The 22671-nt window shown below is 43.1% G+C and overlaps 1 protein-coding gene across 1 annotated transcript in view; it reads right to left on the bottom strand.

The window, feature by feature from the left end:
• The window catches only part of LOC117523648 (prolyl 4-hydroxylase subunit alpha-1-like), a 77433-nt gene that overhangs the window by 39456 nt on the left and 15306 nt on the right, over window positions 1-22671 (bottom strand). The window contains exon 4 of the mRNA XM_034185221.1: window positions 20815-20966. Within this exon, the coding sequence (XP_034041112.1) occupies window positions 20815-20966 (152 nt within the window). The remainder of the gene's footprint in view (window positions 1-20814; window positions 20967-22671) is intronic.

Raw genomic sequence — 22671 nt, 5'->3', positions numbered from 1 at the left:
GATGTTGGTTGTTCACAGTCAGCTGTGTCTAAACTCTGGACCAAATACAAACAACATGGGAAGGTTGTTAAAGGCAAATACTGGTAGACCAAGAAAGACATCAAAGCGTCAAGACAGAAAACTTAAAGCAATATGTCTCAAAATCGAAAATGCACAACAAAAAAATGAGGAACAAATTGGAGGAAACTGGAGTCAACGCCTGTGACCGAACTGTAAGAAACCGCCTAAAGGAAATGGGATTTACATACAGAAAAGCTAAATGAAAGCCATCATTAACACCTAAACAGAAAAAAACAAGGTTACAATGGGCTAAGGAAAAGCAATCGTGGACTGTGGATGACTGGATGAAAGTCATATTCAGTGATGAATCTCGAATCTGCATTGGGCAAGGTGATGATGCTGGAACTTTTGTTTGGTGCCGTTCCAATGAGATTTATAAAGATGACTGCCTGAAGAGAACCTGTAAATTTCCACAGTCATTGATGATATGGGGCTGCATGTCAGGTAAAGGCACTGGGGAGATGGCTGTCATTACATCATCAATAAACACACAAGTTTACGTTGATATTTTGGACGCTTTTCTTATCCCATCAATTGAAAGGATGTTTGGGGATGATGAAATCATTTTTCAAGATGATAATGCATCTTGCCATAGAGCAAAAACTGAAAACATTCCTTGCAAAAAGACACATAGGGTCAATGTCATGGCCTGCAAATAGTCCGGATCTTAATCCAATTGAAAATCTTTGGTGGAAGTTGAAGAATATGGTCAATAACAAGGCTCCAACCTGCAAAGCTGATCTGGCAACAGCAATCAGAGAAAGTTGGAGCCAGATTGACGAAGAGCACTGTTTGTCACTCATTAAGTCCATGCCTCAGAGACTGCAAGCTGTTATAAAAGCCAGAGGTGGTGCAACAAAATACTACTGATGTGTTGGAGCGTTCTTTTGTTTTTCATGATTCCATAATTTTTTTCCTCAGAATTGAGTGATTTCATATTTTTTTCCCTCTGCTTGGTCTAAAAAAGTAACCGTTACTGACTGCCACAATTTTTTTTCCTGATTTCTTATAGTGTTTCTTAAAGCCAGAAAGTTGCCATTTGAAATGACTTTAGTTTTGTGTCATGTCTGTGATCTGCTTTTTTTCTACAAAATTAAACAACTGAATGAACATCCTCCGAGGCCGGTGATTCCATACTTTTTGCCAGGGGTTGTATGCTTTCTACCCTTTTAAATTAATTTTATTAGTAAAGAGAGTGGGCCGCGGCCTCAACTTTATCTGAAGTCTGGGGCTTTTAGTGAAGCTTAGGGCTAGTGGCCGGTGATCACCTTAGTATTTCTTCTGTTTTTCTTGTTGCTTAATGCTGCCAAATTATACCTTATTTGTTGTCTTTCTGCCGCCTGATTCTGTTATTTTTTCTCTCTGTTTGAGGTGTGGCTCCATCCAGAAGTGGGAGTGGGCATCTTCTTCTGCAAGCCTCCCGCCCTGTACATCAGCATGGACTCTGACACTGTGCCGCTAGCATGGCGAAAGCAGAGGGTCATTCCCATTTGAGTCTGGTCTGCTTGAGGTTTCGTCTTCAAATTATCAGAGAGAGTGTTTCCTTACCACTGTCGCTTATGTGCTTGCTCCAGGGATGGGTTAGGTTAGACCTTACTTATGTGACGTGCCTTGAGGCAGCTTTGTTGTGATTTGGCGCTATGTAAATAAAATAAATTGAAGTGACTTCCCAAAGTCAATGGCCAGCTCCATTGTCTTTGAGGTGTTGAGCTGTAGATGGTTTGTGTGGCACAAGGCAGCAAAGTCCTTCACTAGGCTCCTGTACTCCTCCTCTCTGTCATCCCTCATGCATCCAACAATGGCTGTGTCATCTGCGAATTTCTGGATGTGACACAGCTCAGAGTTATTGCAGAAGTCAGAGGTGTACAGGGTGAAGAGAAGAAGGGCCTGCACTGTGCCCTGAGGTGCTCCGGTGCTGCTGATCACAGTGTCAGACGTGGTGTCCCTCAGTCTGAATATACTGCGGCATGTCGGTGAGGTAGCTGGAGATCCAAGTGGCCAGGCAGGAGTCCAGTCGCATCCTGTTCAGTTTGTCCTGGAGCAGAAGGGCCTGGATGGTGTTGAAGGCCCTCGAGAATTCCAGGAAGAGAATTCTCACTGTGCTGTTTCCGATTATCCAGGTGCGAGTGGACTTGTAGCAAGTAGAGGATGGCATCCTCCACACCAACACCTGCCTGATATGCAAACTGAAGACAATCCTGGGCATGTTGCACCTGGGGTTTGAAGATGTTGAGGAAGAACCGCTCCAACGTCTTCATCAGGTGTGAAGTGAGTGCCACTGGTCAGACTGATGTATATTAGAGCCCAAACAATACTACAACTGTTACACATACATAATCTCAAATCAGATGTATATAGTTATTTTCGAGATGCGGGGATGGACTGTACTCGTATGTCTAGCTGGATGGCTTCAATCCACAACCCACAGTGGTTCTGTAATGTGGTGGATGCAGTGACTTTGCACCATTTCAGCCAGATAAATTTCAGCCAATCAACATAATTCTAACAATCATTTACCACAACATCGTCTAAGTGAAGCCATTTGAGTTGATGACACTTCCTGCCTTATGCAACAAAAACGGTAGACTCCACAACGCAGAAGAAAGTCTTCACCTAATAAAGAAAAACAGACTGCGCTGTTTGGAGGAGTGGGGGCAGATAAATTCCCTCACAGGTTGCACTAAAACAGCTCAATGGGAGAGTCCATGAACTTTCAAGTGGCCAGTGTGTGGTGGTAGATAAAAGTAAAGAAAAATTATTAATCACAGCCTTGAAGTGAAAATGTGAATGTGAATTATTCAGCATACAGACTCAACAATAACAAAAAACTCATAAATGGACAATTTAACAGTGTACCTGTGTGACCAAAAGGGTGTGGGCAGAAGCAAAAGCTCATAAAAGCCCACCCCTTTTACCACAAAAGTAAAATGTATACACAAATGTAGCCCTGACTTGCAAGATTTCTTTAAAGCTTTGAAAACTGCAGACTCTCGCCCACCACAAAAACTAAATGTAACTCTGCGGTTGCCATTTCTGTGTCCGGTTTAGATCTGGAACCACCACAGCCCTGTTGCAGAGTTTAGCCTATAATAAGTCACACTGTGATTTTTTTTCTACTCAAACAGAAGGGAATTAGAACACCACAGGAACTGTGGCTGGAGAAAATGCACAATGTGTCTGCACACAGAAAATTCTACACAGTTAATTGAAGGGGGGGGTGAACACATTTGGACATTTAAACGTCACCAGTATTAAGACGATAGTCACGTGTGGATATTACTGCCTTAAAATTAAAATTTTCTTATTGTAATTTGTTTGTCAATTCCGGTTGGATTGGTTTGGATTCAGATCTGCATCAACAAAACTGACAAGCAAAACAAACAGAAAATACTGTAAATACTATATTATCACACAGTTATCTAAATCTTGCATCTATACACAGACTCAAATCTGCATTAAAAGATCATGACTTACTTGAACCCCAGTCTTATTTTTATAAAATCACTACAAATGCGAACAAGTGGCACATTTGCGAGCTAAAGCTGAACAGCACTAATTCAGTGCAGCACTTGCAACCAAAGGAAAGCACATGCATGCCTCATGGCAAAGAAAACGTCTGGCATCAATCATGTGTAACGCCTTTCATTGACAACAGGCTACAAGTTCAGACTGATTCAAACTCTGCCTCAAGGACAAATGGAAAATAATGGATTCACATTTAAGTCGCCAGAATGGTTAGGGGTTACTTCAGACAGAAGTCAACTGCTCAGTTTGCATTAAACTAAAACCAAATTACTGAAATTCCATTTTAAATTCAAAGAGTCCTACTACAGAAACTACAAACCAACAAATTAGCTACAATTGACATCATGAGAGCTGCTATAGGAGACTATCAAGAAAATCAAATTTCACTAAACTTAAAACTTGTTTTCTTTCTTCTCTTCATTTTAATGAAGAGAACATATCTACCTGAGGGGAATTCCATAATGAATATTTATTTTTCCTTTTAACACCATCAGTAGGAGTTTGTACATGTGTGTCCATGAGCTTTCGAAAAGGCCAGAAGTTACCTTTGAGCTCTTGTAATTAGGGATGGGTATTGATAAGATTTTATCGATACAGATACTATTATCGATTCCACTTAGCAATCCGATTCCTTATCGATTCCACTTATCAATACTTCTTGTGAATTTTCTGTGTACTAAAAGTAGGCTTTTACAGGTTTCTATGTCAACAACAGTTTATTGAGTCTTAAAGTACATAAAGATGAAATTGGTCACTGGATCCTTAAACTCTGTGTTGTGTGGGCCGCCAGAAGAGGAGGTACTGCTGGCCCACCACCAGAAGGCGCCCTGCCTGAAGTGCGGGCTTCAGGCACAAGAGGGCGCTGCCGCCTCAGGAACAAGCCGTGGTGACAGCTGTCACCCATCATCTGTGACAGCTGTCACTAATCCATACATCTGGTATAAAAGCAGGAAGACACCTCCACCAAACTGCCGAGATATCATCTTCATTTGGAGGTACTACTCTCAGCCTTTTTTTTGAGATTTATAAATCTGTGATTGTGAGTGTTTGCAGGAGAACCGGTCGTTTTGGTGGAGGCTGTGCATGACGGCGCTCCTTTTCCTCTGAGACCACTGCAACGTGTTGAGTGAGAGGTGGAGGTGGCATTCCCACCATTGTTACTGGGTGTTCACACACCCACCCTTTGACTCTTTTGCTTTCTGCCAGCAGTACCAGATCCGACACGCCGGAGAGGTGGCCACCTGGGGACTCCGGGACTTGGCGGCTCCAGTATTCCTCGGGTTCAGGTGGCGGTGGAAATCGTGTGGTTCCGGTTCGTTTCCTGACGGGCGTCTCCTATCGTCGAGCCTGCCCACACGACACCTTTATTAATTGACTGTTGCACATTCTGATTCTGCTGTGTTTGGTTGTGACATTCACACCAGTAAAGTGTTATAATTTGACTCCTTCTACCTCCTGTGTGATTCTGGGGTTCCCCTGGATGTTGAAACACAATCCCCGGATTGATTGGCCGTCCGGGGTGGTGGTACAGTGGAGCGAAACCTGCCATCGGAGGTGTTTGGGATCCTCGGTTCCTCCCGGTTCCCAGGCTAAGGAGCAGGTCCAAGTACCCCCCAATCTGTCGGCGGTGCCGGTTGAGTACCACGATCTTGCTGACGTTTTTAGCAAGGATCGGGCACTCACTCTTCCTCCGCACCGTCCATATGATTGTGCCATCGATTTGTTGCCAGGCGTGGAGTTCCCGTCCAGCAGGCTGTACAACCTCTCCCGACCTGAGCGCGAATCGATGGAGACCTACATCCGGGACTCCTTAGCTGCCGGGCTGATCCGTAACTCCACCTCTCCGATGGGAGCGGGTTTCTTTTTTGTGGGAAAAAAAGATGGAGGTCTTCGTCCATGCATTGATTATCGGGGGCTGAACGAGATCACGGTTCGCAACCGATACCCGTTGCCTTTGTTGGATTCAGTGTTCACCCCCTGCATGGAGCCAAAATCTTCACAAAGTTGGATCTTAGGAACGCATACACCTAGTTCGGATCCGGAAGGGAGACGAATGGAAGACGGCATTTAACCCCGTTAGGTCATTTGAGTACCTGGTCATGCCGTTCGGCCTCACTAACGCCCCGCGACATTCCAAGCTTTGGTTAATGACGTCTGCGGGACTTCCTGCACGATTCGTCTTCGTATATCTGGATGATATACTCATCTTTTCTCCGGACCCTGAGACCCATGTACGGCATGTACGTCAGGTCCTGCAGCGGTTGTTGGAGAACCGGTTGTTTGTGAAGGGCGAGAAGTGTGAGTTTCACCGCACTTCTTTGTCCTTCCTGGGGTTTATCATCTCCTCCAACTCCGTCGCCCCGGATCCGGCCAAGGTCGCAGCGGTGAGAGACTGGCCCCAACCTACAAGCCGTAGGAAGCTGCAACAGTTCCTCGGCTTCGCAAATTTCTACAGGAGGTTCATTAAGGGGTTTAGTCAGGTTGTTAGCCCTGACGGCCTGACCTCACCAAAAGTTCCCTTCACCTGGTCGGATCGGTGCGAAGCCGCGTTTAGGGAGTTGAAACGCCGGTTCTCGACTGCACCGGTCTTGGTGCAGCCCGATCCTGGTCTGTTTGTGTGGTTGAAGTGGACGCCTCTGACTCAGGGATAGGAGCCGTGCTATCCCAGAGCGGAGAGAAACCGATAAGGTTCTTCACCCGTGTGCCTATTTTTCCGCAGGTTGACCCAGCAGAGCGGAACTATGACGTGGGCAATCGAGAGCTCCTTGCGGTGAAAGAGGCCCTTGAGGAGTGGAGACACCTGCTGGAGGGAGCGTCGGTGCCTTTCACGGTTTTCACTGACCAACGGAACTGGAGTATATCAGGACCGCCAAGCGACTGAACCCCAGGCAAGCCCGCTGGTCACTGTTTTTCGGCCGTTTTGACTTCCGGTCACCTACCGCCCGGGACCAAAAACCAAAGATCGGATGCCCTGTCCCGGGTGCATGAACAGGAAGTCAAGACCGAGCTGTCGGATCCACCGGAACCCATTCTCCCGGAGTCCACTATCGTGGCTGCTCTGACCTGGGACGTGGAGAAGACGTCCGGGAGGCCCTGGCACGGAGCCCGGATCCGGGAACAGGACCGAAGAACAGACTATACGTCCCACCAGAGGCCAGGGTGCCGTCCTGGACTTCTGTCACGGACCTGCTCCTCTTAGCACTTCCTGCAATACTTTGGACAATTACATCATGCTGTCCTCAGAAAGAGATTTAGGCATATTTTGTAGACATCTACACTCAAACACCACCGCCCCCTCCACCTGCCTCCTACAGAGTACAGACAGGACACAGAGACTCCCTGCAAGGGGAGAGTCAGAGAAAAAAAATCATCAGGAGATGACATGTTCCCTGGTCCCCACAAAATCAGTAATACAAAGTGTCAGGGGATCACCAAAGTACCTTATGGTTAATATGAATGAAATTGGTCAATGGTTCTTGAGATATCACGTAACAAGGGTGGCAATGACAATATCTTAAATATCTCACCGTGACCTAGAAATTAACCAAGGTCACTGTAATCAACTGACGGTGGGGATCACCCAAGACACTCTTATGCTAAATATGAATGAAAGTAGTCAACTGGTTCTTGAGATGTTGCGCTAATAAGTGAAACAGACAGACATGGATCACTATATCCACCATATTTCATAGTAAAAAAACATTCTAAAAAGACATTCTAAAAATCAATTTTTGAACTTTTGAATGCGGCGCACATATGCATCCCTGTAATCCCTGCATCTGTACTAATTCAGTCAGAGTTGATATTTTAAGAATAGAGCCTTTCCCTCCTTTAACTTGGATGGAGGTTTCTCATACTGAACAAGAAGGGACACATACAGATAACCAGATCTTTACAAAGGTTTTACATGATTTTCCCACCATTCATACCACTGCACTCTCTATAACCAATACCAGAGCAGAAATTTATCTTCAACATTCAGACAAGAACCTTCTGGTTCTGTACTTACCAGGTAGGTTCCTATGGAGATGGTGTGGGTATCCAGTCTGTAAGTGTCTTGTAACGGAGGAGTGCTTTGGCTGCTCTTGGTCCTCATCTGGGGGAAGAACTGCCTCTGGATGGTCAGGTTGGAAATAAATCCTAAAAGAGTAGAACAGATTAATATAGGAGACGAGATGATAATGTAGGAAATGCATAATTTCCATAAATGCCAGTGATCTATATTCCGCCTATGATCAATACAAATAAATTAAGATGTAAAATAAATAAATAACAACAAACAAACAAACACAACCCTGCGTCCACATATGAGGACATCTTTTTTTTCTTCAAAAAATTCTTCCAGTTTAAGGTCAGTTGTAATTTTATCGGTTACTGGTTTGGAACCACTGGTCAGAACATTGTGGAAAGTTATCAAGATGACATTACCCATTTTGAATAACATTTCAAAGGTAACTGTAACAAACATTTGCTGTTCTTACATACTGATCTCAAAAGAGTACTGGATTCATGATCCAGATCAGATGGTCGTGGTAATGCAGGTTAAGGCGGATGCAAACTGTTGTAAAATAAGAAGTATGAGAAGATTGAATGAGAAGGATAAGTGGGATCTTAGAAAATGAGAGTGAAATCATAAATCATGCTCTCAAACTGAAAGCCCTCGCTCTTTAATAAAGACAAGTAATATACAGTGAGGAAAAGTATTTGAACACCCTGCGATTTTGCAAGTTCTCACTCCCACTGAAATTTTCATCAGGTGCATGTCCACTGTGAGAGACTAATCTAAAAAAAAAAAAATCCGTAAATCACAATGTATGATATTTTAATAATTTATTTGCATGTATGCTGCAAATAAGTATTTGATCCCTACCAACCAGCAAGAATTCTGGCTCACACAGACCTGTTAATTTTTCTTTAATAAGCCCTCTTATTCTGTACTCTTTCCGTATTAACTGCACCTGTTTCAACTTGTTACTGTATAAAAGACACCTGTTCACACACTCAATCAACCACACTCCAACCTGTCCACCATAGCCAATACCAAAGAGCTGTCTAAGGACACCAGGGACAAAACTGTAGACCTGCACAAGGCTGGGATGGACTACATTACAACAGGCAAGCAGCTTGGTAGAAGACAACAACTGTTATGATTATTTATTAGAAAGTGGAAGAACACAAGATGATTGTCAATCTCCTCGGTCTGGGATTCCATGCAAGATCTCACTTTGTGGGTAAGGATGATCTGAGAAAGCTCAGAACTACACAGGAGGACTGGTCAATGACCTGAAGAGAGCGGGACCACAATCACAAAGATTACATTAGTAACACATGATGCTGTCATGGTTTAAAAATCTGCAGGGCAGCAAGGTCCCCTGCTCAAGCCAGCACATGTCCAGGCCGTTTGAAGTTCACCAGTGACCATTGGATGATCCAGAGGAGGCATGGGAGAAGGTCATATGGTCAGATGAGACCAGAATAAAGCTTTTTGGAATCAACTCCACTTACCATGTTTAGAGGATGAGAACAACCCCAAGAAAACCATCCCAACCGTGAAGCATGGGGGTGGAAACATCATGCTCTGGAGTGCTCTTCTGCAAAGGGGACAGGACGACTGCACCCTATTGAAGGGAGGATGGATGGGGTCATGTATTGAGAGATGTGGCAAACAACCTCCTTCCCTCAGTAAGAGCATTGAAGATGAATCATGGCTGGGTCTTTCAGCATGACAATGACCCCAAACACACAGCCAGGGCAACTAAGGAGGTGTTCCGTAAGAAGCATTTCCAGGTCCTGGAGTGGCCTGGCAAGTCTCCAGACCTGAACTCAATAGAAAATCTTTGGAGGGAGCTGAAACTCCAAAAACTGAAAGATTTGGAGAAGATCTGTATGGAGGAGTGGACCAAAATCCCTGCTGCGTGTGTGCAAACTGGTGAAAAACTACAGGAAACGTTTGACCTCCGTAAGTGCAAACAAAGGCTACTGTACCAAATATTAAGATTATGTCTCTCATAGTGGACATGCACCTAAGATGAAAATTTCAGACCCTCCATGATTTCAAAGTGGGAGAACTTGCAAATCACAGGGTGTCAATACTATTTTCCTCACTGTAAACGTCATATTATTTGGCACACCAATGGTCAATTTAGTTTCCAATTCATCTAATCTGCATGTCTTTGGAGGTTGGAGGACGCCAGAGCACCTAGAAAGAACACACGCAAACACAAGAAAACATGCAAACTCCACACAAAAAGACCAGGAAGCAAACCTGGGACATGTATCAGCCCTGCCACTGACGCCTGTCCAGGATGTACCCTCCATTCGCCCAATGACGGCGGGATAGCCTCCAGCCCCTATGATCCTAAGAGGGGAAAATATGGGGTTTTTTAACCACGCTGTCGTGAAATAACCAGCTACATAACAAACATAAAGACTTGCTGATGGATTCAAGTGTTCCCGGAGGATACCATCAGAGGCTACACCAAGAGGTGACGGAGGTAGTCATGGCCCTATCACACCTTGACGATTTAGGTTGCGTATCCCGCCCAATGAAAAATATGCCAAATATGCTGGCGTATGTTCATAAGTAAGTTCATGCAAGTTAAGATCATGTTGAAACACGCTGGTATACGGCACAGTACTTCAAAAATTTTGGACATGCACAATATTTCCAATACATGCCAACCTATGGCTCATACGTGCAGGGGCATCGGACAGGGGGGGTAAAGGGTCTATGTACCAGGGACCAGAACATTGGGGGGGGCCACACAAAAAATGGCATTAAATACATTTGTGTTGCATGTTATAATGTCATACAATTCATGTTATAAAAGAATATAATTAGAATGAATGTATTAAATGTTGCAAAACATAATTCTGTCACAATAATACTGAAAGATCTCTGAGGGCCCTTCCACCCCTGCACAGTTGTACAAGGGTTTAGTCCAGGCTCACAGGCGGCACTCGACACATAGACACACACAATGGGATCTCACAGAAAGAGGTGTTTAGTAGTGCTGAACAACTAATCGATTATTCGATTATTAAAATAGTTGTCAACTAATTTAGTCATTAGTTAGTTGTTAAATAACTTTGTTTTACCGCAAACGTTTCGTTTCTTCCATATAAATCATCCATTCTGCAGTGCAGCTTTGCTTTGAACATTGAACCAATCGAAGCAGTGATTGAAGATCAAAGCAGTGCTTCAATCTGGTGCTTTGTTGATTCAGTGTTTTGTTTCGCTTAATCTAATTTTTCCCCACCTAAAAACCCCAAAGAGCATAGTCTGTGAGTAACATGTACCTTTTATGTTAATTTGACCTGTTATGGTCTTCTGAAACAGTTGATAGATGTATTTTATAACTTAAACACGGGACAGATGCTAACGCGTTAGCATGTCTATGGCGTTTTTAATGTGAAGATCAAATCAAATCAATTTTATTTATATAGCGCCAAATCACAACAAACAGTCACCCGAGGCACTTTATATTGTAATGCAAAAGCCATACAATAATTACAGAAAAAACCTCAATGGTCAAAACTACCCCCTATGAGCAAGCACGTGGCGACAGTGGGAAGGAAAACTCCCTTTAAACAGGAAGAAACTTCCAGCAGAACCAGGCTCAGGGAGGGGCAGTCTTTGCTGGGACTGGTTGGGGCTGAGGGGAGAGAATCAGGAAAAAGCTGTTGTGGAAGAGAGCAGAGATCAATCACTAATGATTAAATGCACAGTGGTGCATACAGAGCAAAAAGAGGGTGAATAAAAAGAAACACTCAGTGCATCATGGGAACCCCCAGCAGTCTAAGTCTATAGCAATAACTAAGGGATGGTTCAGGGTCACCTGATCCAACCCTAACTATAAGCTTTTTCAAAAAGGAAAGTTTTAAGCTTAATCTTAAAAGTAGAGAGGGTGTCTGTCTCCCTAATCTGAACTGGGAGCTGGTTCCACAGGAGAGGAGCCTGAAAGCTGAAGGCTCTGCCTCCCATTCTACTCTTACAAACCCTAGGAACTACAAGTAAGCCTGCAGTCTGAGAGCGAAGCGCTCTATTGGGGTGATATGGTAGATCGGGTCCCTAAGATAAGATGGGACCTGATTATTCAAAACCTTTAAGTAAGAAGAAGAATTTTAAATTCTATTCTGGAATTAACAGGGAGCCAATGAAGAGAAGCCAATAAGGGTGAAATATGCTCTCTCCTTCTAGTCCCTGTCAGTACTCTAGCTGCAGCATTTTGAATTAACTGAAGGCTTTTCAGGGAACTTTTAGGAAGTTAGCATTAAGCTGTTGCAGCTGTCAGCACATTTGTTTTCTGTATAATTCATGGCTCAGCATTTGTTGTAAAAGAGTCAAATGTATTGCAAATTATAATATTTATTCATTTATTTTATTATGTATCAATAATAATAATACCAACAACAACAATATAATAATATAACTAATAATGCCACAATACAGTTTTAGAGAAACGGACAAAAAGAATCTGATAAAATGAAATAGAAAAGATTAAACCAACTAACAATTAACATAAATAAAAACATACAGAAATAAATAACTGTTTCCTGTGAACCTAGTGACTCTTAAACCTCCACTTCATCCCTGTTTTATTTAAGCTTAATGACAATTTGTTTTGGTCAAACCACATCTAAGCTGTGTTTTTACACAAGAAAAAAAAATAAAATGCAGTAAACTGCACATTTGTGTCTTTTTTCATGAAAATATCTTATTAAATATAACATATTACACTTTAGTCAGGCCTTTAAAATACTTTCATGGACTCTTGCTGTAATATGTTGTCAGTGGTTGAGATAGTTGCTGTAGGCATCTAAAAATGCTCATAATCAGGTTAAACCTGATAGAAATCTCTTTGTGGTGTGTCGGTGATGTATGTATGTATGTGCAAAATAAAACAAAACACTACTCCAGGTATCTATGAAGGTGGGCTTCATAGATAATTGGCAAAGCTTCTGGGGAAAACCTGGTCTTGTTAGGAGAGACGGCATCCATCCCACTTTGAATGGAGCAGCTATCATTTCTAGAAATCTGGCCAATTTTCTTAAATCCTCCAAACCGTGACTATCCAGGGTTGGGACCAGGAAGCAGAGTTGTAGTCTTACACACCTCTCTGCAGCTTCTCTCCCCCTGCCATCCCCTCATTACCCCATCCCCGTAGAGACGGTGCCTGCTCCCAGACTACCAATAACCAGCAAAAATCTATTTAAGCATAAAAATTCAAAAAGAAAAAATAATAGCACCTTCAACTGCACCACAGACTAAAACAGTTAAATGTAGTCTATTAAACATTAGGTCTCTCTCTTCTAAGTCCCTGTTGGTAAATGATATAATAATGATCAACATATTGATTTATTCTGCCTAACAGAAACTGGTTACAGCAGGATGAATATGTTAGTTAAATGAGTCAACACCCCGAGTCACAGCAATCTTCCATTCCAGCTTATTAATTAATCAAAAACCCAGACAGAGCTTTAATTCATTTGAAAGCTTGTTTCTTAGTCTTGTCCATCCAAATTGGAAGTCCCAAAAACCAGATTTATTTGTATTATCTATCGTCCACCTGGTCGTTACTGTGAGTTTCTCTGTAAATTTTCAGACTTTTGTCTGACTTAGTGCTTAGCTCAGATAAGATAATTATAGTGGGCGATTTTAACATCCACACAGATGCTGAGAATGACAGCCTCAACACTGCATTTAATCTATTATTAGACTCTATTGGCTTTGCTCAAAAGTAAATGAGTCCACCCACCACTTTAATCATATCTTAGATCTTGTTCTGACTTATGGTATGGAAATAGAAGACTTAACAGTATTCCCTGAAAACTCCCTTCTGTCTGATCATTTCTTAATAACATTTACATTTACTCTGATGGACTACCCAGCAGTGGGGAATAAGTTTCATTACACTAGAAGTCTTTCAGAAAGCGCTGTAACTAGGTTTAAGGATATGATTCCTTCTTTATGTTCTCTAATGCCATATACCAACACAGTGCAGAGTAGCTACCTAAACTCTGTAAGGGAGATAGAGTATCTCGTCAATAGTTTTACATCCTCATTGAAGACAACTTTGGATGCTGTAGCTCCTCTGAAAAAGAGAGCTTTAAATCAGAAGTGTCTGACTCCGTGGTATAACTCACAAACTCGTAGCTTAAAGCAGATAACCCGTAAGTTGGAGGGGAAATGGCGTCTCACTAATTTAGAAGATCTTCACTTAGCCTGGAAAAAGAGTCTGTTGCTCTATAAAAAAGCCCTCCGTAAAGCTAGGACATCTTTCTACTCATCACTAATTGAAGAAAATAAGAACAACCCCAGGTTTCTTTTCAGCACGTAGCCAGGCTGACAAAGAGTCAGAGCTCTATTGAGCTGAGTATTCCATTAACTTTAACTAGTAATGACTCATGACTTTCTTTGCTAACAAAATTTTAAACTATTAGAGAAAAAATTACTCATAACCATCCCAAAGACATACGTATCTTTGGCTGCTTTCAGTGATGCCGGTTTGGTTAGACTCTTTCTCTCAGATTGTTCTGAGTTATTTTCATTAGTTACTTCATCCAAAACCATCAACATGTTTATTAGACCCCCTTCCTACCAGGCTGCTCAAGGCAGCCTACCATTATTTAATGCTTCGATCTTAAATATGATCAATCTATCTTGTTAGTTGGCTATGTACCAACAGGCTTTTTAAGGTGGCAGTAATTAAACCATTACTTAAAAAGCCATCACTTGACCCAGCTATCTTAGCTAATATAGGCCAATCTCCAACCTTCCTTTTTCTGCTCAAAAATTTCTTGAAAGGGTAGTTGTAAAACAGCTAACTGATCATCTGCAGAGGACATGGTCTATTGAAGAGTTTACAGTCAGGTTTTAGAACTCATCATAGTAAGAAAACAGCATTAGTGAAGGTTACAATGATCTTCTTATGGCCTCGGACAGTGGACTTCATCTCTGTGCTTGTTCTGTTAGACCTCAGTGCTGCTTTTTGATACTGTTGACCATAAAATTTTATTACAGAGATTAGAGCCTGCCATAGGTATACAGGCACTGCGCTGCGGTGGTTTGAATCATATTTGTCTAATAGATTACAATTTGTCATGTAAATGGGGAATCTTCTTCACAGACTAAAGTTAATTATGGAGTTCCACAGGTTCTGTTGCTAGGACCAATTTTATTCACTTTATACATGCTTCCCTTAGGCAGTATTATAGACGGTATTGCTTAAATTTTCATTGTTACGCAGATGATACCCCAGCTTTATCTATCCATGAAGCCAGAGGGCACACACCAATTAGCTAAACTGCAGGATTGTCTTACAGACATAAAGACCATGGATGACCTCTAATTTCCTGCTTTTAAACTCAGATAAAACTGACGTTATTGTACTTGGCCCCCCAAACCTTAGAAACATGGTTGGTCTAACCAGATCCTTACTCGGATGGTATTACCCTGACCTTCTAGTAATACTGTGAGAACATCTTGGAGTCATTTTTGATCAGGATATGTCATTCAAAGCGCATATTAAACAAATATGTAGGACTGCTTTTTTGCATTTACGCAATATCTCTAAAATCAGAAAGGGTCTTGTCTCAGAGTGATGCTGAAAAACTAATTCATGCATTTATTTCCCTAGGCTGGACTACTGTAATTCATTATTATCAGGTTGTCCTAAAAGTTCCCTAAAAAGCCTTCAGTTAATTCAAAATGCTGCAGCTAGAGTACTGACGGGAACTAGAAGGAGAGAGCATATCTCACCCATATTGGCCTCTCTTTATTGGCTTCCTGTTATTTCTAGAATAGAATTTAAAATTCTTCTTCTTAACTTATAAGGTTTGACTAATCAGGTCCCATCTTATCTTAGGGATCTCGTAGTACCATATCACCCCAATAGAGCGCTTCGCTCTCAGACTGCAGGCTTACTTGTAGTTCCTAGGGTTTGTAAGAGTAGAATGGGAGGCAGAGCCCTTCAGCTTTCAGGCTCCTCTCCTGTGGAACCAGCTCCCAATTCAGATCAGGGAGGACAGACACCCTCTCTACTTTAAGATTAGGCTTAAAACTTCCTTTTTGCTAAAGCTTATAGTTAGGGCTGGATCAGGTGACCCTGACCATCCCTTAGTTATGCTGCTATAGACGTAGACTGCTGGGGGTTCCCATGATGCACTGTTTCTTTCTCTTTTGCTCTGTATGCACCACTCTGCATTTAATCATTAGTGATCGATCTCTGCTCCCCTCCACAGCATGTCTTTTTCCTGGTTCTCTCCCTCAGCCCCAACCAGTCCCAGCAGAAGACTGCCCCTCCCTGAGCCTGGTTCTGCTGGAGGTTTCTTCTGTTAAAAGGGAGTTTTTCCTTCCCACTGTAGCCAAGTGCTTGCTCACAGGGGTCGTTTTGACCGTTGGGGTTTTACATAATATTGTATGGCCTTGCCTTACAATATAAAGCGCCTTGGGGCAACTGTTTGTTGTGATTTGGCGCTATATAAAAAAATTGGACTGATTGATTGATGTTTTTGACGAGAATCTAACATCATAACTTTGTTACAAGGTCAAACGTTGATGTTGCGTGATAAAGGCCTTTTAATGATAACTCATGTATGTATATAATACCGTAAGTAAAAAAAAACAAAATGATTCATCAAAAAATAATCAACCGATGAACTGATTAGTAAAATAATCGTAGTTGCAGCCCTAGTGTTTAGGCTGAAATAAAATGTCTTTCCTAAAAAAAATCAAAGTCCGGATTTCAAAAAAGAAGAGACAAAAGGACAGGGAAAGAAACTAAATGAGGGAAAGCAGCTGCTAACCAAATTCTTTGAAAAGAGAGGTGAGCTGAAAGCTAGCTATATTGAGTTGGGGGGTCTGGGGGACCCAAACGCACATTTTCTAGAAAAATGGTTGCAATTTGTGCATTCCTGTGCATTTTAACAGAGGGAATGCAAATGGTGCCATTTGGTGCATTCCTGTGCATTTTACAGATGGGAATGCACCAAATTGCACCATTTTTCTAGACAATGGTGCAATTTGGTGCATTCCCATCTGTTAAAATGCACCCAGACCCCCCAACTCAATATTGCTCCCCCAACTTTAAAAAGGGTTCTGACTCCCAGGTGTGATCTAAGGTATACGAGTACATGATTTGCGTTAATAAAAAAGAACATAACAGTGTGTGTGTGTATATGTGTGTGTGTGTGGGGGGGGGGGGGGGGGGGGGGCTTCAATATGGCTAGTACCTAGGGCCCAGAATTTGGTGCTACGCCCCTGCATACATGGGCCATAAGTTGTAGGTAAATCACGCAATTGTTGACACACATTTCTTGTAAGTTACTCATAAGTTGAAATACACCCAATGATTGGCTCAACATCTGAAAGCTGCAGTCCTCATGCAAACAGTGACTGTTTCAACTATTAAAACCATTCATACAAAGAGTAAATACAAAGTCTTAATCTACCTGCTATGTCCTGTCAGTCAGATTCATCATCACAGCCGGACAAAAACCTATCCACATATGTCCTGATTTTGGAAACGTCTGAAAATACTTTAGTTCCTTATTGTGGCTGAAGAAACAATGTTTTTAAAGAAGTCGATCTCTGTTTTGTCTGCTCCCAGTGCATTTCTCAGCCTGAACCAGAGAACGCCAGCGCTTTGTGCCACAACAAGACAATTAACTGATTTTAAAAGTTGAAAGAGTCACAGCACATTCATTCATTGACGTCATTCATTCATTCACGTCAGCATTTAACACAGGCATCATCTGACTCTTCAGCATTTTGCATGCGATGAAAAGAAATCCCTGATGCGCCAAGACAAAAACAAAATTTTATTCAATTAAAAAAAATGTTACATTACTCTGTTTGGCCTCCGTGTGGAGGGGTGAGGCTGCGCAACAGCAACAGCTCGATGACGTTCATGTCAACATCTGCATGCTCCACCTACAGGAAAAAACTGTTCTACTGGTGGTGGAAATGCAAGCCAATCCAGACTTAACCATTCCAACCTGTACCATACCGACCCAGACTGCTCGGTGGAAACAGGGCTGTTGGCATACACTGGCTAAATTGTTATATTGTGACAGCTACATAATTTATTCGATGAAGCCAGCATATTCGCAAAATCTTTCATAAGTTGGCATACGCTGGCTAAATCGTCAAGGTGTGAGAGGACTATCAGACCATGTAGAGCTTCTGGATCTGTATGCTGTAAACAAATCTAAAATTTCAATGATCTCTTGCCAGCTGTTCTGACAAACATATTTTTCGCTGTGCAATGCCAACGACACACCAAATAAATGTGACAATTGTAGACTTGGTCACACAACTCTGAAAAAAACTTTCTCCCATTGTTTGTTACTGCTGATCATCTTGACAGTGCCACTACTGTTCATGCATGTGTTGCAGAATGTACATGCATCACATTCATTTCTGAGGATGTGCACAACTGACTCACCAAATGGATACACAAGGCAGTCATCGTGCACATGCAGATGCACAGTTAAAAGCAGGTATATTTTAGCAAAAATTGGAATAAGGTGGTTTGGAAAACAGATGGATGGACTACTCGGAACTCCACTTGTTTGGACTGTGTGGGACAACCAGAATAGCCAGAAAGAGGAGCACAACTAGGCTAAGATAAGGCTAACTATCATGTTTTCAAAATATTTAAGTGTTTTAAAACATTTAATAACGTTTAGTGAGGTAAATATGTACATGTTTAGCTCTGACCAGATTTTTTTTCTCTGTTCAATGGTGGCTAAAAGCTGTTTACTCTGGAGTTCTGGGTGCCTCGTACAATAACATTAATTAGCTCCATGTAATGTGTAGTTGCGTCATGAAGGGCGCCCGGCATAAAACTCATGCCAATTCAACATGCAGAGCCACCTTGGTGCAAAGTTTGGTCAAAGTGCGCACAAAGTGCGCATGATGCAGGACTCGTGCAAACCGTGTAAAATCGTCCTTGCCCCTAACACCTCGTACACCTGTTGCTACAACTACACTCAACAAAAATATAAATGCAACACTTTTGGTTTTGCTCCCATTTTGTATGAGATGAACTCAAAGATCTAAAACTTTTTCCACATACACAATATCACCATTTCCCTTAAATATTGTTCACAAACCAGTCTAAATCTGTGATAGTTAGCACTTCTCCTTTGCTGAGATAATCCATCTCACCTCACAGGTGTGCCATACCAAGATGCTGATTAGACACCATGATTAGTGCACAGGTGTGCCTTAGACTGCCCACAATAAAAGGCCACTCGGAAAGGTGCAGTTTTGTTTTATTGAGGGGGGATACCAGTCAGTATCTGGTGTGACCACCATTTGCCTCATGCAGTGCAACACATCTCCTTCGCATAGAGTTGGTCAGGTTGTCAATTTTGGCCTGTGGAATGTTGGTCCACTCCTCTTCAATGGCTGTACGAAGTTGCTGGATATTGGTAGGAACTGGTACACGCTGTCGTATACGCCGGTTCAGAGCATCCCAAACATGCTCAATGGGTGACATGTCCGGTGAGTATGCCGGCCATGCAAGAACTGGGATATTTTCAGCTTCCAAGAATTGTGTACAGATCCTTGCAACATGGGGCCGTGCATTATCCTGCTGCAACATGAGGTGATGTTCTTGGATGTATGGCACAACAATGGGCCTCAGGATCTCGTCACGGTATCTCTGTGCATTCAAAATGCCATCAATAAAATGCACCTGTGTTCTTCGTCCATAACAGACGCCTGCCCATACCATAACCCCACCGCCACCATGGGCCACTCGATCCACAACACTGACATCAGAAAACCGCTCACCCACACGACGCCACACACGCTGTCTGCCATCTGCCCTGGACAGTGTGAACCGGGATTCATCCGTGAAGAGAACACCTCTCCAACATGCCAAACGCCAGCATATTGTGAGCATTTGCCCACTCAAGTCGGTTACGACGACGAACTGGAGTCAGGTCGAGACCCAGATGAGGACGACGAGCATGCAGATGAGCTTCCCTGAGACGGTTTCTGACAGTTTGTGCAGAAATTCTTTGGTTATGCAAACTGATTCTTTCAGCAGCTGTCCGAGTGGCTGGTCTCAGACGATCTTGGAGGTGAACATGCTGGATGTGGAGGTCCTGGGCTGGTGTGGTTACACGTGGTCTGCGGTTGTAAGGCTGGTTGGATGTACTGCCAAATTTTCTGAAACGCCTTTGGAGACGGCTTATGGTAGAGAAATCAATCAATCAATCAATTTTTTTATAGAGCGCCAAATCACAACAAACAGTTGCCCCAAGGCGCTTTATATTGTAAGGCAAGGCCATACAATAATTATGTAAAACCCCAACGGTCAAAACGACCCCCTGTGAGCAAGCACTTGGCTACAGTGGGAAGGAAAAACTCCCTTTTAACAGGACGAAACCTCCAGCAGAACCAGGCTCAGGGAGGGGCAGTCTTCTGCTGGGACTGGTTGGGGCTGAGGGAGAGAACCAGGAAAAAGACATGCTGTGGAGGGGAGCAGAGATCGATCACTAATGATTAAATGCAGAGTGGTGCATACAGAGCAAAAAGAGAAAGAAACAGTGCATCATGGAACCCCCCAGCAGTCTACGTCTATAGCAGCATAACTAAGGGATGGTTCAGGGTCACCTGATCCAGCCCTAACTATAAGCTTTAGCAAAAAGGAAAGTTTTAAGCCTAATCTTAAAAGTAGAGAGGGTGTCTGTCTCCCTGATCTGAATTGGGAGCTGGTTCCACAGGAGAGGAGCCTGAAAGCTGAAGGCTCTGCCTCCCATTCTACTCTTACAAACCCTAGGAACTACAAGTAAGCCTGCAGTCTGAGAGCGAAGCGCTCTATTGGGGTGATATGGTACTACGAGGTCCCTAAGATAAGATGGGACCTGATTATTCAAAACCTTATAAGTAAGAAGAAGAATTTTAAATTCTATTCTAGAATTAACAGGGTTAGGGTTAGGGTTAATCTGCCAATTAAATTTTGCTTCTTCTTGCATGAAGCAGTAGCACCACATTTCAAAAACAAATGTGACATAGACCAATATGACATATATTGTTTGATTTTCATGACAGTTTTTGACAGGTGCAACTAATATTCTGATGTGACTTATTGTCCATAAAACATGGTACTGCATCCTGAGATCGCTATGCAACTTTCTAACATCAGCTGCCTAGAGATGGCTTGTCTGTACACATTGAGGAGTGAAAAAGTGTGAATGTATCTTTGGACTTACCATCACTGGTGTCGCTGAGCACAAGCCTCTCTAGGTCTCCCCACTCCGTATTAAGCCTCTTCACCAGCTTGAAAGCATTGACAGGATGCCCCAGGAATCCCTCAGGGTCCTGTGTGGCTGTCGCTGTTAACAAATCCAACTTATCAGCCCACCTAACAGAAAGTAAGTGGTACAGAGTTGGAGTCAAATTAGTTACCCTGTGGAATCAAAGAACCATCAGTAAATATACAAGGTCTGTTAGAAAAGTATCCGACCTTTTTATTTTTTGCAAAAACCATATGGATTTGAATCACGTGTGATTGCATCAGCCAAACTTGAACCTTCGTGCGCATGCATGAGTTTTTTTCACGCCTGTCAGTTGCATCATTCGCCTGTGAGCAGGCTTTGTGTGAGCAGTGGTCCACCCCTCTCGTCGGATTTTTATTGCGAATAAAATGTCTGAACGATTTGGAGCTTTGCTGCATCAAATTTTTCCAGAAACTGTGAGAGACCTCCAGGTGGACACCATTCGGAAAATTCAGATGGCTTTCAGTGACGATTTTATGGGGATTACACAGATTAAGGAGTGCTCCAGTCGGTTTAAAGACCGCCCACAGAGTCTGAGAGCGCAGCGCACTCCGAGCGCCAATCGACAGGCTGAAACCCCGCTGAAACAACCAGATCATTTCCAAAGTGAAGGCTTTGTTGATCCGGGACATCGTGTGACTTCCACAGAAATGGCAGAAGACGTGGACATCACCACTTTTTCGGCACATTCCACTGTTACAGGAGTTTTTCTCATGGAAAGAGAAGCGGAGGGATGCGCCACGGAGCCACTCATGGCGCGGACAAAAGTACCTCCGTGTTGGTCTCACAGGACGGCTTTCAGATGGCTTTCACACGGCTTTCGGTGGCTTTTCAGTTGTGTGACTATCTGAGAAATTGTGAATGAGCTGGACATGCCAGAACATTGTCTTGTGAGGCTTCATCACGGCGTTGCTTTGTGCCATGCGGCTCCGTCCCGACGCGCAAATTTCTCCGCACGTCTGTCTCAATGTGCCAAAAAGTGCTGATGTCCACGTCTTCTGCAATTTCTGTGGAAGTCAGACGACGTCCCAGATCAACAAAGCCTTCACTTTGGAAAAGAACGGCACATTCCACTGTTACAGGAGTTTTTGTCATGGAAAGAGGAGAAATTTGCGCGTCGGGACGGAGATGCATGGCGCAAAGCAAGCCGTGATGAAGCCTCACAGAACGTGTTCTAGCATGTCCAGCTCATTCACAATTTCTCGGATAGTCACACGACTGAAAAGCCACCGAAAGCCGTCTGAAAGCCATCTGAAAGCCGTCCTGTGAGACCAACACGGAGGTGCTTTTGTCCGGGCCATGAGCGGCTCCATGGCGCATCCCTCCGCTTCTTTTTCCATGACATAAACTCCTGTAACAGTGGAATGTGCCGAAAAAGTGGTGATGTCCATGTCTTCTGCCATTTCTATGGAAGTCAGACGACGTCCCGGATCAACAAAGCCTTCACTTTGGAAATGATCTGGTTGTTTCAGCGGGGTTTGAGCCTGTCGATCGGCGCTCAGAGTGCGCCGCGCTCTCAGACGCTGTGGGCGGTCTTTAAACCGACTAGAGCACTCCTTATTCTGTGTAATCCCCATAAAATCATCCCTCAAAGCCATTTGAATTTCCGAATGGTTACCACCTGGAGGTCTCTCACAGTTTCTGGAAAAAATTGAAGCAGCAAAGCTCCAAATCGTTCAGACATTTATTCGCAATAAAAATACGACGAGAGGGGTGGACCACTGCTCACACAAAGCCTGCTCACAGGCGAGTGACGCAACCGACAGGCGTGAAAAAACTCACGCATGCGCA

The sequence above is a fragment of the Thalassophryne amazonica genome, chromosome 13 (assembly GCF_902500255.1).
Source record: "Thalassophryne amazonica chromosome 13, fThaAma1.1, whole genome shotgun sequence".
Classification (NCBI taxonomy): domain Eukaryota; kingdom Metazoa; phylum Chordata; class Actinopteri; order Batrachoidiformes; family Batrachoididae; genus Thalassophryne; species Thalassophryne amazonica.
Note: the sequence above shows the minus strand (reverse complement) of the source record. Positions and strands in the feature narration are given on the sequence as shown.